This window comes from Giraffa tippelskirchi, chromosome 14, assembly GCF_054371585.1.
Source record: "Giraffa tippelskirchi isolate mGirTip1 chromosome 14, T2T-mGirTip1v1.2.pri, whole genome shotgun sequence".
NCBI lineage: Eukaryota > Metazoa > Chordata > Mammalia > Artiodactyla > Giraffidae > Giraffa > Giraffa tippelskirchi.
The window spans coordinates 49124179-49140424 of NC_137288.1; the positions used below are offsets into that span (position 1 = coordinate 49124179).

Sequence of the window (16246 nt, forward strand, 5' to 3'; positions counted from 1 at the left end):
AGGCAGATGACCTCACTGGTGCCAACCAGGAAATTCCAGAAGGACCAGTTATGATGACATTGCTGGGGAAGGTTGAAACTGCAGTTAGACTGAGTATTAAGTCCCACCTTAGTGATGTAGGCTTAGCTCAAGTGACTCCATTTTGAGCCTGATGTTTCTTTTTAACATTCCTTCCTGTTAATTTCATGTATGTAAACACAGAATAAAGTATTTTGGAAACATGAAATTTACCTTATCTCCACCTTTCACGTAGCTTGAAGGTTTAACAATAAAACTATCCCTGCAACCTGGTGTGCAGAGCCCACAAACTAAAATAAATTGCTCAATCTAAAGATCCTTAGAAATTCACTATGAGATAAAGTTGGGGGGGAGCTCATAATATCGCATTAAAAGGTTTTCATTTGTTAGACAACAGAGCGTGTGATCTTATCTCCCCTCATCTCTCCTGAATGACATTGAACTTATGCTCACTTGCTGGCCAGTGCTCTTCTCTGCTTAGTGGTAAGAACTAAGAAAAGCACCCTGGAATACTGCATCAGAAAACCTGGGTTCTACCCATGTCTTCCTAGTTCCACCACCCAGTGTCTCCGTAGCCTTTCGTGGTTCCTTTTTCAAGAGTTATTGTTCATCTGGAGCACAGACCAGAAAATGATTTAAGTGGTTACATTTCTGGTGGTCAGAAGTCTAAAATGATCCCTTGGGGCTGCACTCCTTTTAGAAGTCACAAATAGTCCTTGGGTTGTGGTCTCTTCCTCCATCTTCAAAGCCAGTAACCCAGCATCATCTGTCCTCTCTAACCTCTCTTTGTCCTTATGCCTTCCTCCTCTGACTCCCACACAGCTGATTCCTTTTTGTGTGTGTGTGTGCAATAGAGTTTATTAAAGTATAAAAGGGATAGAGAAAGCTTCTGACATAGGCATCAGAAGGGGGCAGAAAGAGTACCCCAGCTGATTCCTTCTTACAAAGACCCTATAATTATGCTGGCTCCACCAGGATCGTGCAAAATAATCTCCTTTTCTCAAAATCCTTAACTTGTTCACATCTTCAAAGTTCCTTTGACCATGTTACATAGCATATTCAGAGGTTCTGGTGATCAGGACATGGACAGCTTTTAGGAGTCTCTTCAGCCTACCACACCTGGGAACAAACAAAAATTCATTAACAGTAAAATAAGTAAATGTTGGTATATTCATTCAATAGAATGTTATATAGCAGTACACGAATAAGCTATAGCAATACAAAAGGAGCACAGGAGGGGCTGACCAGGTAGATGCAAGGGTATTCTGTTTATTCTTATTCTTACAAATGGTGCACTCTTATTTATAGATTTCACAATTAAACACTTTAGAAGAAATCAATGTTTTTACATTAACAATTGCTAATTGTTTCCATTAGAAACACCTTGAGGAGCAGATTGCTAAAAATGAGAGAGAGTATAAAGAATACGCATCTGAAGATCTCTTGGAAAACATCAGAGAGATTGGAGACAAGTACAAGAAGAAAGCTGCTCTAATTCAGGCTCTTGATGAATGAAGATAAAGTGTCGATTAAGCAAGAACTTTATAAACAGTATAAATTTTGAAACGTCCTTTGTAGGTCTGAAAAGTCTTTAGCATATCCTATATCCCTCCTTACAATGAAGTCTCATGACCACATCTTTCCAAGCCCGTGAAATATTTTTATATCTTTTCTAAATCTAGTTCAAAACTTAAGATATGTAGAACCTGAAATTATGGTAACTTGTTGGATTGTTATATTTAAATATGAAAGACCAGTTGTATTATGTACCTGGAGTTAATAAATTGCCTCAATGCAGTGTGTTTTTCCCCTGATTTCTCTGCCTAACTTGACATGATTAGAAAAAATAAGTATTTCGAGTTTAAGAATTTTAAAATATAATTAAACCAGGAATCAGCAAACTAATTAGGCCAAATCTAATCACACCCATTCATTGACGAGTCATCTGTGACTGCTTTACCCCTAAAAAAGTTTAGGGATTTCCCTGATGGTCTAGTAGTTGGGACTCTGTGCTTCCAATGCAGGGGGCACAGGTTCAATCCCTGGTCTGGGAACTAGGCTCCTATATGCCACGCAGTGTAGCCAAAAAGAAAAAAGAGCAGAATTTATTGCGTGTGACAGATCAGATGGCCTGAAAAGCCAAAAATGTGTACTATCCATCCCTTTACAGAAAGTTTGCTAGCCTCTGGGGTAAACTACACAGGTTGGCACTGACTGACCGACTGAAAACCTTTCCTAATCACTCTGGACACATGGTCAGACCCACTCTTTATCCAGAGCTGAGAAACTAAATTTCTGGATCCATGCTATCTTTACTCTGAATTTTTCAAAGCCGAAGGATGTGGAATATGAGAATCAGAAGAAATAATCTCGTTCAACCCCTCTCATTTTAGAGATGAAAATTTATTCCTAGAGAAGTCCTGGTTTACCTCAGGCCATGCCTCTTAGTGGCAGAAGCCCCCCTCAACTCCTTGAACCTGCGCTCAATCCTGACCACAGGAGCCCTGAAACATGAATGTTCTGGATGGGGAGGGAGTCACGCTGGAAAGTGAGGTTTTAGGGACTTCCATAGTGGTCCAGTGGTTAAGAATTTGATTTACAGTGCAGGGGATGTGGGTTCGATCCCTGGTTGGGAATCTAAGATGCCACATACCGTGGGGCAACTAACCCAGCGCCCCAACTACTGAAGCCCAAGAGCTCTGGAGCCCATGCTGCACAAGAAAAGACCCCCACACTGCAACTAGAAAAAGTGCTCACACTACAACTAAGAACCCACGCACTGCAGTGAAGTGAAGACCCAAAATAATTTTTTTAAAAAGAAGCTTCTTTGACAGGTCTAAATTGTTGGGAATCTCCTTGAACTGGCATCCACCTCCAGTTGAACTTTCTATTCTTTTTATTCCAACTCTAACGCAAATCAGAGTGAAAAGCATGATAAAATGAAACATAAGCAGTATACAGAATGAGGCTCAGCAGGTAAAGAATCTGCCTGCAATGCAGGAGACACAAGTTCGATTCCCGGGTCAGGAAGATCCCCCGGAGGAGGAAATGGCAACCCACTCCAGTATCATCGTGTGAGAAATCCCATGAAGAGAGGAGCCTGGTGCGCCATAGTCCATGGGGTTGTAAAGAGTTGGACACCACTTAGCAACTAAACACATATACAGAATGGAATGTCTTTTAGGAGGGCGGGGAGGGGGCATTCAGCCTGGAGTGTCCAATCAAAGACAAGTCATCACTGGGAGATAATTAATAGATATGGCAAGATTAATGGTTACCAATGTATTCAAGAATCTTGACTCTGACATCTAATAGAACTTTATTCAATAACGGAAATGTTCTGTCTACACTAACCAATGTGGTACCAGCCATATGAATCTACTATGTACTCAGATGGTATATGTATATATGACAAAATACATACTCAGGGCTGTGCCACTCAGAACATAGTATGGAAACAGCATCAGCATCACTGGGGAGCTTGTTAAAAATGCAGACTGTTGGCCCCACCCCAAACCTACTAAATCAGAATCTGCACTTTTTGCAGTGTATTGACACAGACTTATATATTTAAATTTTTCTTAAGTTCTGGCATATATATATGCTGCTAAGTCGCTTCAGTCGTGTCTGACTCTGTGCGACCCCATAGATGGCACCCCGCCAGGCTCCTCCGTCCATGGGATTTTCCAGGCAAGAGTACTGGAGTAGATTGCCATTGCCTTCTCTGGGCATATATATATACCCTCCTGTAAAATCATTCTCACAAGCTAATGAATATATCCATCACTGCTAAAATTTCCTCGTGGCCCTTGGCAGTCCTTCCTCTTGCCCCTACCTGACACCTGCCTGACACGCATCCCCAGGCAAACACTGATCTGCTTTCTGTTACTTTAGTTTGCATTTTTTATAAATAGAATCATATGGTATGTACATTTTTGTTTCTTTCATAAAGCTGTGAGATCCATGTTGCAATAGTTCATACCTTTCCATTGATGAGTAGTGTTCCATTGTATGCATATATTGAGTTTGTTTACTCATTTACTTGTTGATGGACATTTGGATTGTTTATAGTTTGGAGCTATTTTATAAATAAAATCTATATGAACTTTTCATGTACAGATGTTTGTGTGGGTATATCCTTTCATTTCGCTTGGGTAAACACGTAGGAGTAGAATGGCTAGTTCATATGTGGCAGGTGCATATTTAACTTTTGTGAAACTTAGAAAATGTTTCCCAACGTGGTTCCTACCTGCAGTGTATGAGCTGCTTACATCCTTACTCACAGTTGTATGGTTTTAATTTAGCCATCTTAAGGGTATGTGGTTCTATCTATTATGATATTAATTTGTAGTTTCCTAATGAGCAAAGGTGCTAAATATCTTTTCATATGTGTTTTTTTTATCAACCATATATGTTATGTATATGTATTCTCCCAGTCTGTGATTTGCCTTCTCGTTTTCTTAGTGTGCTTAGCCACTCAGTTGTGTCCAACTCTTCGACCCCACGTGTAGCCTGCCAGGCTCCTCTGTCCATGGGTATTCTCCAGGCAAGAATACTGCCCTCCTCCAGGGGATCTTCCCAACCCAGGGATTGAACCCAGGTTTTCCTCATTACAGGCAGATTCTTTACTATCTGAGTCACCAGGGAAGCCCTATTTTCTTAATGTGCTTTATTTTAAGTTCCCAATCTAGTCTCATATTTACACATTTGGGGGGGAGCTATGCTTCATTGCTACTTGGGCTTTTCTCTAGTTACAGCAAATGGGATCTACTCTCTAGTTGCAGTTGTGGTACACAGGCTTCTTATTACGGTGGCTTCTCTTGTTGCAGAACACGGGCTCTAGGGCAGACAGACTTCAGTAGTTGCTGCGTGAGGGCTCAGTAGTTGTGACTCCCAGGTATTAGGGCACAGGCTCAATAGCTGTGGCACTCAGGCTTAGTTGCTCCTGCAGCATGTGGGATATTTCCAGACCAGAAATCGAACCCGTGTCTCCTACATTGGCAGGCAGATTCTTCACCACTGAGCCACCAGGGGAACCCTTAATAGTGTCTTTTGAAGAACAAAAGTTTTAAATTTTGATGAGGCCAAATTTACTGCTTTATATAAACTACTTTCTGCATATCGTGTAGTAAGATTTAAGGAATCTTTGCCAAGCCCCAGAAATCTTTGCCAATACCACTGTAATTTACACCTATGTTTTTTTCTAGAAGTTTTATACTTTTGACTACTAAGCCAAAATCTGAATTCAAGTGTGCATTTTTAAAACGCCACTAAGTTGTTCATATGTACATTAAAATTTCAGGTGCACTGCTTTTTTTAAAAGAGAAAGTCACCACTAGTTAAATGTTATCCATAACGTGATACTATTTAATAGCATCTCTAGGAATGACAATAAAATTGCACTAAGTTTAACCAAAACGATAACCTCAGCACAACTTGGAACATGCTCAGGAGACAGAAATGATCCGTGTACTTTCAGTTTTCACTTAACACTTTTTACCTCACTCTACACGCTTTCTTCTGAACTCCTAGGGACACACTTATCTCCAGAACTAACATCATTACAGTATAATAGGTATTGCTCCAGTTACAAGTTCCAAGAATCCTGGAGTCAGAAAAGGCTTTAGATACACAGTTCAACCTCCCATTCAATGAGGAACCCCTCCCATAGCATTTCTGTAGATGGTTACCTGGCCCTCGTCTGATTAGTGTGGTGATAGGACTGCTTCCAAATGGTTCATTCCTTCGAAGCATTTAATGACTGAGCATCTGTCTCATAGATAAAGTTCTATCTCATATTGGGCCGAAATCTGCCTTTGTATAACTTCCTCCAGTTTCGACGTTTTGTCACAGAACAGTTGGGTGGTCATGATTTCTAGCTCCACTCAGTGACATTGGTTGTTCATTTATTATTATTTATCTTATATTTGATCCTGTGTTTGATAAAGTCAGTCTTTCCCCAACTGTTTTGATCTTTGTTATTTTACCTTGCTTTTGATGTTACTATTTTAAGCCTTTCCTCTATAGGAGTATTTTTTCTTTTCTTTCTTTTTTCTTTTTTTTTTTTTGGACAGGAAACTAGGATTTACTGGTGGGCTTGAGTAAGGCGGGGACAGCACCAAGGGTCTCATGAGTGTGGGCCTGCCATTTGTCCAGGGGCCACGATTAGTGATTATTTGACCCCACAGCCGTCCAGGATGAGCCGCTTTTCTGACATATTTTCAAATTCATCCACAGGAACCTTAGTAAATCCCCACTTCTTGGAGATGTGGATCTTCTGGCGGCCAGGGAACTTGAACTTGGCCCTGCGGAGGGCCTCAGTCACATGCTTCTTGTTCTGCAGGTTGGTGCAGATAGACATAAAGACTTGACCGTTGTGGACCCCGGCTACTTCACCCTGGGTCTTTCCAAAGGCAACACACACACCTGTCTGGAGCCTAGACTGGGACCAGCATGCCGGTTGTGACTGTCCACTGGAAAGGGCTGTCTCCAAGGTCCCTCAGGGCACCCTGTACAGATAACAGGTGGCATACACTACTGAGAAGGCTGCTGTCTGCAGCCACTGCCCACCAGGCCCCCACGGGGAACAGAACACAGTCAGTTTAATTGGCAGAAGATTATTTTCTTTTTTAATTTTGAAATAATTTGACTTTTTAAAAGTTGTAAGATGAATACATACAAATAATCCCATTCACACAAATACCATAGCTAATATTTTACTACATTTATTTATCATTCTCTCCCCCTGCCCTCCCTATTTACTTATTTATTTAGCTAGCTCTCTATCTTGACTCTCTGGTAAGTTGCAGACATGATACTCCTTTACCTCTAATACTTCAGTGCATATTTCCTAAAACCAATGACAAGCTCTTATATAACCACAAGGCAATTTTAAAATCAGGAAATGAATATTGATATATGTTATTACCCGATTTACAGAACTTACTCAAATTTTGCCAGTTGTCCCAATAATGTCCTTTATTTAGGACTTTTTCTCCTGGTCTAAGATGCAATTCAGAATCACATATTTCATTTATTAATAGTTGCCTGATCTATTTAATCTCTTTTACATTGAAAGAGTTCCTCATTCTGTCTTTGACTTTCATGACTTGACATTTTTGAAGACTCCAGTGATTTAGACTGTTGTTCAATTTTTTCTTAACATGTTCCTGTGATAATATAGGGTATGTAGACCTTGAAGGATGTGACAGAACTGATGTCACATTCTTCTCAGTATACTGCTTCAAAAGGTACATTGTGTTTATGGTTCCATTAATGTTAACTGATTAATGCCTGAAGAACTATGAACAGAGGTTCATGACATTGTACAGGAGGCAGTGATGAAGACCATCCCCAAGAAAAAGAAATGCAAAAAGGTTGTCTGAGGAGGCCTTACAAATAGCTGAGGAAAGAAGAGAAGCGAAAGGCAAAGGAGAAAAGGAAAGATATACCCATTTGAATAGAGAGTTCCAAAGAATAGCAAGGAGAAATAAGAAAGCCTTCCTCAATGATCAATGCAAAGAAGTAGAGGAAACCAATAGAATGAGAAAGACTAGAAATCTCTTCAAGAAAATTGGAGACACCAAGGGAACACTTCATGCAAAGATGGGTTCAATAAAAGACAGAAATGGTATGGACCTAACAGAAGCAGAAGATATTAAGAAGAGGTGGCAAGAATACACAGAACTATACAAAAAAGATCTTCATGACCCAGATAACCATGGATGGTGTGATCACTCACCTAGAGCCAGACATCCTGGAATGTGAAGTCAAGTGGGCCTTAGGAAGCATCACTTACGAACAAAGCTAGTGGAGGTGATGGAATTCCAGTTGAGCTATTTCAAATCCTGAAAGATGATGCTGTGAAAGTGCTGCACTCAATATGCCAGTACATTTGGAAAACTCAGCAGTGGCCACAGGACTGCAAAAGGTCAGTTTTCATTCCAATCCCAAAGAAGGGCAATGGCAAGGAATGTTCAAACTACTGCACAATTGCACTCATCTCACACACCAGCAAAGTAATGCTCAAAATTCTCCAAGCCAGACTTCAACAGTTCATGAACTGTGAACTCCTAGATGTTCAAGCTAGATTTAGAAAAGACAGAGGAACCAGAGATCAAATTGCCAACATCCATTGGATCATCAAAAAAGCAAGAGAATTCCAGAAAAACATCTACTTCTGTTTTATTGATTACACAAAAGCCTTTGACTGTGTAGATCACAACAAACTGTGGAAAATTCTTCAAGAGATGGGAATACCAGACCACCTGACCTGCCTCTTGAGAAATCTGTATGCAGGTCAAGAAGCAACAGTTAGAACTGGACATGGAACAACAGACTGGTTCCAAATAGGAAAAGGAGTATGTCAAGGCTGTAGATTGTCACTCTGCTTATTTAACTTATATTCAGAGTACATCATCCAAAATGCCAGGCTGGATGAAGCACAAGCTGGAATCAAGTTTGCCAGGGAAAATATTAATAACCTCAGATATGCAGATGACACCACCATCATGGCAGAAAGTGAAGAGGAACTGAAGAACTTCTTGATGAAAGTGAAAGAGGAGAGTGAAAAAGTTGGCTTAAAGCTCAACATTCAGAAAACTAAAATCATGGCATCCGGTCCCATCACTTGATGGCAAATAGATGGGGAAACAATGGAAACAGTGACAGACTTTATTTTGGGGGGCTGCAAAAATCACTGCAGATGGTGATTGCAGCCATAAAATTAAAAGACACTTGCTCCTTTGAAGAAAAGCTATGACCAACCTAGACAGCATATTAAAAAGCAGAGACATTACTTTGTCGACAAAAGTCTGTCTAGTCAACACTATGCTTTTTCCAGTAGTCATGTATGGATGTGAAAGCTGGACCATAAAGAAAGCTGAATGCCGAAAAATTGATGCTTTTGAACTGCGGTGTTGAAGAAGACTCTTGAGAGTTCCTTAGACTGCAAGGAGATCCAGCCAGTCCATCCTAAAGGAAATCAGTCCTGAATATTCATTGGAAGGACTGATGCTGAAGCTGAAACTCCAATACTTTGGCCACCTGATGCGAAGAACTGACTCATTAAAAAAGCCCCTGATGCTGGGAAAGATTGAAGGCAGGAGGACAAAGGGACAACAGAGGATGAGATGGCCTGAGTTGGATGGCATCACCAACTCGATAGACGCAAGTTTGAGCAAGTCCCTGGAGTTGGTGATGGACAGGGAAGCCTGGCGTGCTTCAGTCCATGGAGTCACAGAGTCAGACACAACTGAGCAACTGAACTGAACTGAACTGAGTGTTAACTTTAATCACTTGATTTGGATGGTATCTGCAAGATTACTCTTGCCCTGTAATTAAGAATTGGGGAGGAGGAACTTCCCTGGTGGTCTAGTTGTTAAGACTCTGTCTGCACTTTCAATGCAAGGGATGTTAGTTCGATCCCTAGTCTGGGAACTGAGATCCCACATGCCGTGTCGTGCAGTAAAAAGACAAAAAGAGGGGGAGGGTACTTTTTGTTGTTGCTCAGTTGTGTCTGACTCTTCGCAACCCCATGGACTGCAGCACACCAGACTTCTCTGTCCTTCACTATCTCCTGGAATTGAGCTATATAAATATAATGTTTGTCATCAAGCTTTCACTTACTAGTTTCAACATCAGTGTGTCCTGAATGAATCGTTACTATGTTGCCAAAGATTGATGTTTTAATTGAGATGTAGTTGGCAAATAGTTTAAAGTGTGCAACATCACAACTGGACATTTGTATGTATTGCAAAATGACCATCACAATGAGTCTAGTTAACATCCATCACTACAAGTAGTTACAATTTTTTGTGTGTGATGAGAACTTTTAATACCTACTCTTTTAGAAGCTTTTAAATGTACGATATAGTTTTATAAACTATAGACACCGTGCTGTAATTAAGCAATTTTAAAAATTTCTAGTTCTAGAAATTTAAAAATGCCAAAAAGTAATGTTTAAATTTCTAATTCTATTACTTACTTCCATGTTTATTAGTTGACATCCTACTGTAAGAAAGAACTTTCCCTTCTCCTCTATGTATTTGTTTATATCAGTATGAACCTACGGATTCTTATTTTAATCAGTGAGTTGTAGTCTGTAGCTATCATCATTTATTTTGATGTTTAAAATAAACAAGATAGACATTCAGAGGGAGCGGTAGCCAGATCAGTCTTGGTAGGTGGGAGTCTTTGCTTCTGGACCTACACGGAACCCTCAGATTTGACCAGTGGGAGCCGCTGCAGGCTGGCTCCTGTGTCCTTTTTTGAAATTTCTCCAACACACTTTGAGTATTTCCTTGCTTTCTGGCACAAGAAAATGTTCCAAGTCCTTTCTATACTTTCCCTGCCTACCCTGCAATCAGCCATTCTCTGAGGATGCCAAGTGTGTTTTAGTGGACAATAATATTTGGAAACCAAAACTAACACTGTGTGTGTTGATTGTACCTAAGGTGCCAATACATCTCGGTTGTCTCCAAGTACAAAAGTAGAAAATATAAGTATTTATATACACAAAGACGTCTATCTTTATATTTATATCTGTATCAATATATTAAAAACCATGAGTTCACACCCATAGCTCCAGTGCCAATCCAACATCACACACATGCTTGATTATGGGAGCCAGAACATAGGCCAGATGTTCAAGAATTCATTGGCCTAAGGCCACTTTTTAAAAATGTGGGATTTAACACCCTGGAGAAGACCCCAGGGGGTGGGATGAACTCACCGCTCTTAGGAGGCTGGATAAGATGATGGCTTTTTCTCAGCGAAGTGGGAGTACCTAGGTTGCTCTGACAGAGTATAGGAGGAAATAGAAAAGTCTTCCCTTGTGTCTCAGTGGTGAAGCACCGACCTGTCAATCCAGGAGACATGGGTTCTGGATTGGGAAGATCCCCTGGAGAAGAAAATGGCAACCCACTCCAGTATTCTTGCCTGGAGAATTCCACGGACAGAGAATCCTGGCATGCTGCAGTCCGTGAGGTCATAAAGAGCCAGACACAACTTACCAACTGAACAACAACAGGAAAGTTGAGGAAAGTGAGCTCGCTGGAATACATAATTTGAAGCCAGATGGGCCTCCAGTGTTCCACTGGAGGACCCCAAGGACACCCCATCCATGGAGTCCATAGGGACCGCCCTGGTGATAAGGGTAGCTGCATCACTGGGGAATTCAGTGCTGGCTCCACTGCAGGCTGGCATGACAGTGAGAGGGGCAGACAATGAGCTCATGAACATCCATGGGGATAATGGAGCTCCACAGTCACAAAGGCAGGAGGCTGCTCACAGTGCAGAGAAAGTCAGAAAAGCAGTCTAGGGGGCTTAATTTGAAGATGCCATGGAGCTGGTTAATAGAGATGGTGATCCTAGGGGCAAAAGAAAAGGACAGAAGTTCCACGTAGGTCCAGAAGCAAAGACTCCCGCTTACCAAGACTCATCTGGCTACTGCTCCTTCTGAATGTCCATCTTGTCAGCCACAGAGACCAACACTGTGATAGAGCACTATCGTTTGTCGTTGTTCAGTCGCTCAGTCATGTCCGACTCTTTGTGACCCCATGGACTGCAGCACACCAAGTCTTTTCTAGCACTATCGCTAGAGGAGACCAGCTGGCCACAAGGTGGCAAATTGACCACAGGAGGCCCTGTCTATCCTGGAAGGACAGCAATTCATCTTGACCAGAACAGAAACCTATTCTGAGGGAGAGTTTGCCTTACCTCCCCACGTAGCCTCAACTGGCAGCCCTGTGTGGGGCTTTAGGAATGCTTGACTCACCCGTGAGGAGTTCCACACACATAACATCTGATCAATGAAAGAAATAGAGGATTGAGCTCGTGACCACAGAATACACTGGTCTATTTTGGACTGGATTATCCAGGGGACTATCCTCTTTCTTTCTTTCTTTCGTTCGTTCATTCTTTCTTTCTTTTTTGGCTGCACCAGGCTTTCAGTTGTAGCATGTGAACTCTTTACTTGTGACATGTGGGTTCTAGTTTCCTGACCAAGGATCAAACCTGGGCCCCCTGCATTGGGAGTAGGGGAGTCTTAGCCAGTGGGCCACGAGGGAAGTCCCTGCAAGGGACTATTCTTCTAAACATGCAACTGAAATGCCAGCTTAGAGGAAGCAGTCTGAAGGGGTAAGTCCCCAACCTTTAAAATACCACATATTTATGGGAATTCTCCAGTGGTCCAGTGGTTAGGACTCTGAGATTTCACTGTGGTGACTGGGATTCGATCCCTAGTTGGGAAACTAAGATGCTGCAAGCCATTTGACCTGGTCAAAAAAAAAGAAAAGATGCAACATGTTTATTAAGGCAGAGAGTTCTGTGTGGAGCCAGTAGGAAGGCTTCACAGGAGTGGGAATCAAGGGGTAGAAGCCGGTGTTCCTCCAGCTGCCGTCCCTCCCAGTCACCAACTGGGGACTGTGCTCATCTCAAACCCTGAACTGCAAGGCTTAAGCTCCCATTTCTAAGGGACACTTTCTCCCTGTAGAAGGTATGGTAGTCCCAGATCTTCCCCACGTCATCAGGGTGGGTGATGATGCCCTGCTCCGTGGGGTGCTCCAGGGTCTGGACACTGAGCCTTCCTTGGATCATGTCCTCCACGTAGCTGTCCTTTTGCCCCTTACCCACCATGCAGTCTTGGTGTTGGGGCACCAGACGATGGATGGGAACACAGCTAGGGGTATTATCTTCAGCAAAGCCAGTTTTGCACGTGTCAAAGCCACAGTCGACAACAAACACATCCATGTCTCCCTGCCTTGTGACCCTCGGAGGCTGAGTGCAGGAGCCCACAAGCCAGGATGGCCACAGCAAGCCCTCCCCAGGTTCTTGTGATGCTATGTTTTCATCATCTATAGTTTCAGTTGGTGGTTTCTCTTTGTTCAAAGAATTGTTTAACATAGTTTGACATTTCCACATAAAAGGAGTTTTGTCCCCCTCATTTTTACTAATTTCTAGTTATATTGCACCATGGTCAGAGAATACTGTCTCTACTATTCAGTGTTTGCACTTTACTGAGGTTTTTCTTTCTGGCCTCGTAATTTTTATGAATGTTCACAAGCAATTGAAAGGAAAGTGTATTTTCTTTTTTAGGACGTATTATGTGCTATTAACACATCGTCAATCAGATCTACCTTATCAATTATGTTATATATAATTGTATATTATTCAACTGACAATTGTATTACTAAGGTTTCCATAATTTACTTATCTTTTATGCACTTGATCTCTCACAGACTGAGAAAAAGGAAGGTGAAGTGATTTTGCCAAGTTCTCAATAGTTATCGGTAAAATTCATCAGTAAATGGTGAAACAGAATTGAGGCAGTATGATTGCCGAACCTGAGCTCTGAACTATTATACCACCTGCCTTCCATGGACATTCATTAGATTTGTCTCTGTGTAATGTCACTTGGGGTTTAAACCATTTAGTAGGAGACAGAGAGGTGTCCCAAGGGAACAACATGAAAGCAATAAAAAGGGCACAGGAGTTTGTGAAGCAATTTAGTAAGGTAGTCGGGAAGTCAGTTTATTCTCCGAGAAGCTGAGTGATTGTACGAAATGTAACAAGACTCTCAAAAAAGGAACTGAAACTTAAGGGGATTATAGGCCAGTGAAGTTGCCAAGGGCATGTGTACTTAGTAAGGGTGCAGTGTGGCAGGGCAGGGTGCATGCGGTCAAGTTGGGGATGGTAAGTTGCTAACGTCAAGCAACTGAACAAGTGGGAGACACTTTCCACCAATCATCTGTAAGAGGATGATCATATAGCCCTGGAGGTCCAGTGGCTAAGACTCCTCACTTCCAATGCAGGGGGCTCGGGTTTGATTCCTAGTCAAGGAACTAGATCCCACATGCCTCAGCTTAGAGTTCTTATGCTGCAACTAAGACCTGGCACAGCCAAAATAAATAAGTAAAAATTAATATTTAAAAAAAAAGAATTCCACATTTTTTAAAAAAGTGGGTGATGATAGAGGGATATTTTATCCCTTGTAGACCTTCCACCTCCAACTGGGAGGACGATTATCAGCTCTGAAGAGATTCCACCCATCAGACGAATGTGGGTTGAGATACAAAGAGGGAAGGTCCCCAGTGGTTTGCCCACAAAAGGGAGGTGACAGTGCCACCGTAGTAGAGGGCGGGGTAATGAACTGCTCTCCACTGGCAGGCTTTTCAACTCCTAAGAAAGGAGAAAGATATCTGTGCTCAAGAAGCTAGTCTTCTACTGGCAGAAATGGGTCTGTCTTAGGAAAGTCTTTCAGTATTAGGTCTACAAGAAGACAGAACAATGTAATTAGAGGGAAAAATTACTCCCTGCTTATCTTTCAACATCAGAAGTAGAAAGAGCATCAGTTCTTTACAAATCAGAGAATAAGGTAGCTGTCCAGGCAACGGCAACCCACTGCAGTACTCTTGCCTGGAAAATCCCATGGATGAAGGAGCCTGGTAGGCTGCAGTCCATGGGGTTGCGAAGAGTTGGACACGACTGAGCGACTTCACTTTCACGCATTGGAGAAGGAAATGGCAACCCACTCCAGTGTTCTTGCCTGGAGAATCCCAGGGATGGCGGAGCCTGGTAGGCTGCCATCTATGGGGTCACACAGAGTCGGACACGACTGAAGCAACTTAGCAGCAGCAGCAGCCAGGCTCTTAAGGGAAGGTCCTTTGCTCGTGAGAGTAGAGAAGGCAAAACTCCACCGGCATGAGGGGAGAGAAATGGAATGGATGTAAAACTCTCAATGTGTAGGGGAGGGACTTCCCTGATGGTCTAGTGACTAAGACTCCACACTTCCAATGCAGGGAACCCAGGTTCAATCCCCAGGTATGAAACAACTTTGGAGTAGGGGCGACGAGGTTAGGTCTCTTTGAGAGAATTGGTTTTCCAGGCACCTTGGGGGAGGAGGGGTCAATGTGCAAGTTATTTGGATCCTGAAAGAGAATCCCAGATTTGCTGGTCTACCTACACCCTCATGACTCACTTCTTGAGAGAGTGATTTGGAGAGGTGAAATAGCTGATTATTTGAAACTATCCATTCTGAGATGAGCAAGGAAATCTTCGGAATTGAATTGGGCCAGAAATGAAGCTGGACATAGAGAAAGGAGTGAGGCTGAAGTGGCTTTAACACATCGAGCAGGAAACCTCACATGGAAGATAGTGAGCAAGGAGTAGATATTGAAGGCAGCAAACCCCAAATCCCCCTTTGTGGATGCTCTCAATCTGTAGGGGAGGAACTTCCCTGGTGGTCCAGTGGCTAAGACTCAGCACTCCCAATGCAGGAGGCCTGGGTTCAATCCCTGGTCAGGAAATTAGATTCCACATGCTGCAACTAAAGATCCTTGGTGCAGAGAAAGGGAACTTGAGAAGTTCCATCAAGTGAATGGGTTTCCCAGATGACATTAGTGGTAAAGAACCTGTCTGCTAATGCAGGAGACATAAGAGACAAGGGTTCGATCCCTGGGTTGGGAAGATACCCTGGAGTAGGAAATGGCAACCCACTCCAGTATTCTTGCCTGGAGAATCCCATGGACAAAGGAGCCTAATGGGCTAGAGTTCATAGGGTCAGAAAGAGTCAGACATGACTGAGCAATTTAGCAAGCACATGTATTGAGTGAATAGGAAAACGTGGCTTCTAGGAGGAGGGAGAGTCAGGTGACCCCAGTTCTGTGGGATAGCACTCAGTTGAAGAAGTCACCAGAGCCAGCCAAAGCCAGGTAAAGCCCACCAACCAAAGAAAAGATCAACAATCCACACCTATAGGAAAATGTTGATTTTATTGAACTCGCTGGTCTGCGGAAGAACTACTCATGGGATGTCTCAGTAAGACAGGTCGGGGTGTGCACTTGTGCTGGTCGATTCTGAGAAAGGATGGCTTGTTAGTCATTTTTCCAACCACAGTATAGCCTTAAGTGTATTTGGTTAGAGACGCTGTCAAACAATGTCAGCAGGACATTGTCATGTTGGCCTGACTGCATCCTGTTCAAAACATTGTCTAACACAGTCTGACTAATAGCAGAGTGGCTTTGCATTTTCTCAGGTCCTAAGTGAGAGGTCGAAGGTTGGGGAAGGTAATTTGGCCGACTAGAAGACCATGGAAAAGTCTCAGCAGGGTTGTGGTTCCAGAAGAGCACTCGAGGAAAAATTCAACTGAGCAGAGGAAGGTGGGAAATTTAGCTTACATGAAGGAAGGAGCTGAGTGCCAAAGAATTGATGCATTTGAACTGTGGTGTTG

General features: G+C 42.5%; 1 protein-coding gene, 1 long non-coding RNA gene and 1 other non-coding gene across 9 annotated transcripts in view; 1 reads left to right on the forward strand and 2 right to left on the reverse strand.

Annotated features, from left to right (window-relative positions):
• The window catches only part of NDC80 (NDC80 kinetochore complex component), a 34850-nt gene extending 33035 nt beyond the window's left edge, over nucleotides 1–1815 (forward strand). For all 7 annotated transcript variants that reach the window (XM_081561879.1, XM_081561876.1, XM_081561877.1 and 4 more), the window contains one exon: nucleotides 1396–1815. In XM_081561879.1, coding sequence (XP_081418005.1) covers nucleotides 1396–1533 — 138 coding nt within the window. In that variant the 3' untranslated portion in view covers nucleotides 1534–1815. The remainder of the gene's footprint in view (nucleotides 1–1395) is intronic.
• Nucleotides 849–11253, reverse strand: LOC145534436 (uncharacterized). Its single transcript, XR_014074593.1, has 3 exons — nucleotides 11031–11253; nucleotides 10751–10918; nucleotides 849–1137 (listed from the first exon to the last, which is right to left on the reverse strand). It is a non-coding gene; the product is annotated as an uncharacterized LOC145534436 (long non-coding RNA).
• Nucleotides 6500–6634, reverse strand: LOC145535019 (small nucleolar RNA SNORA70). The gene has a single exon (XR_014075186.1). It is a non-coding gene; the product is annotated as a small nucleolar RNA SNORA70 (small nucleolar RNA).
• Nucleotides 11254–16246: the final 4993 nt, after the last annotated feature.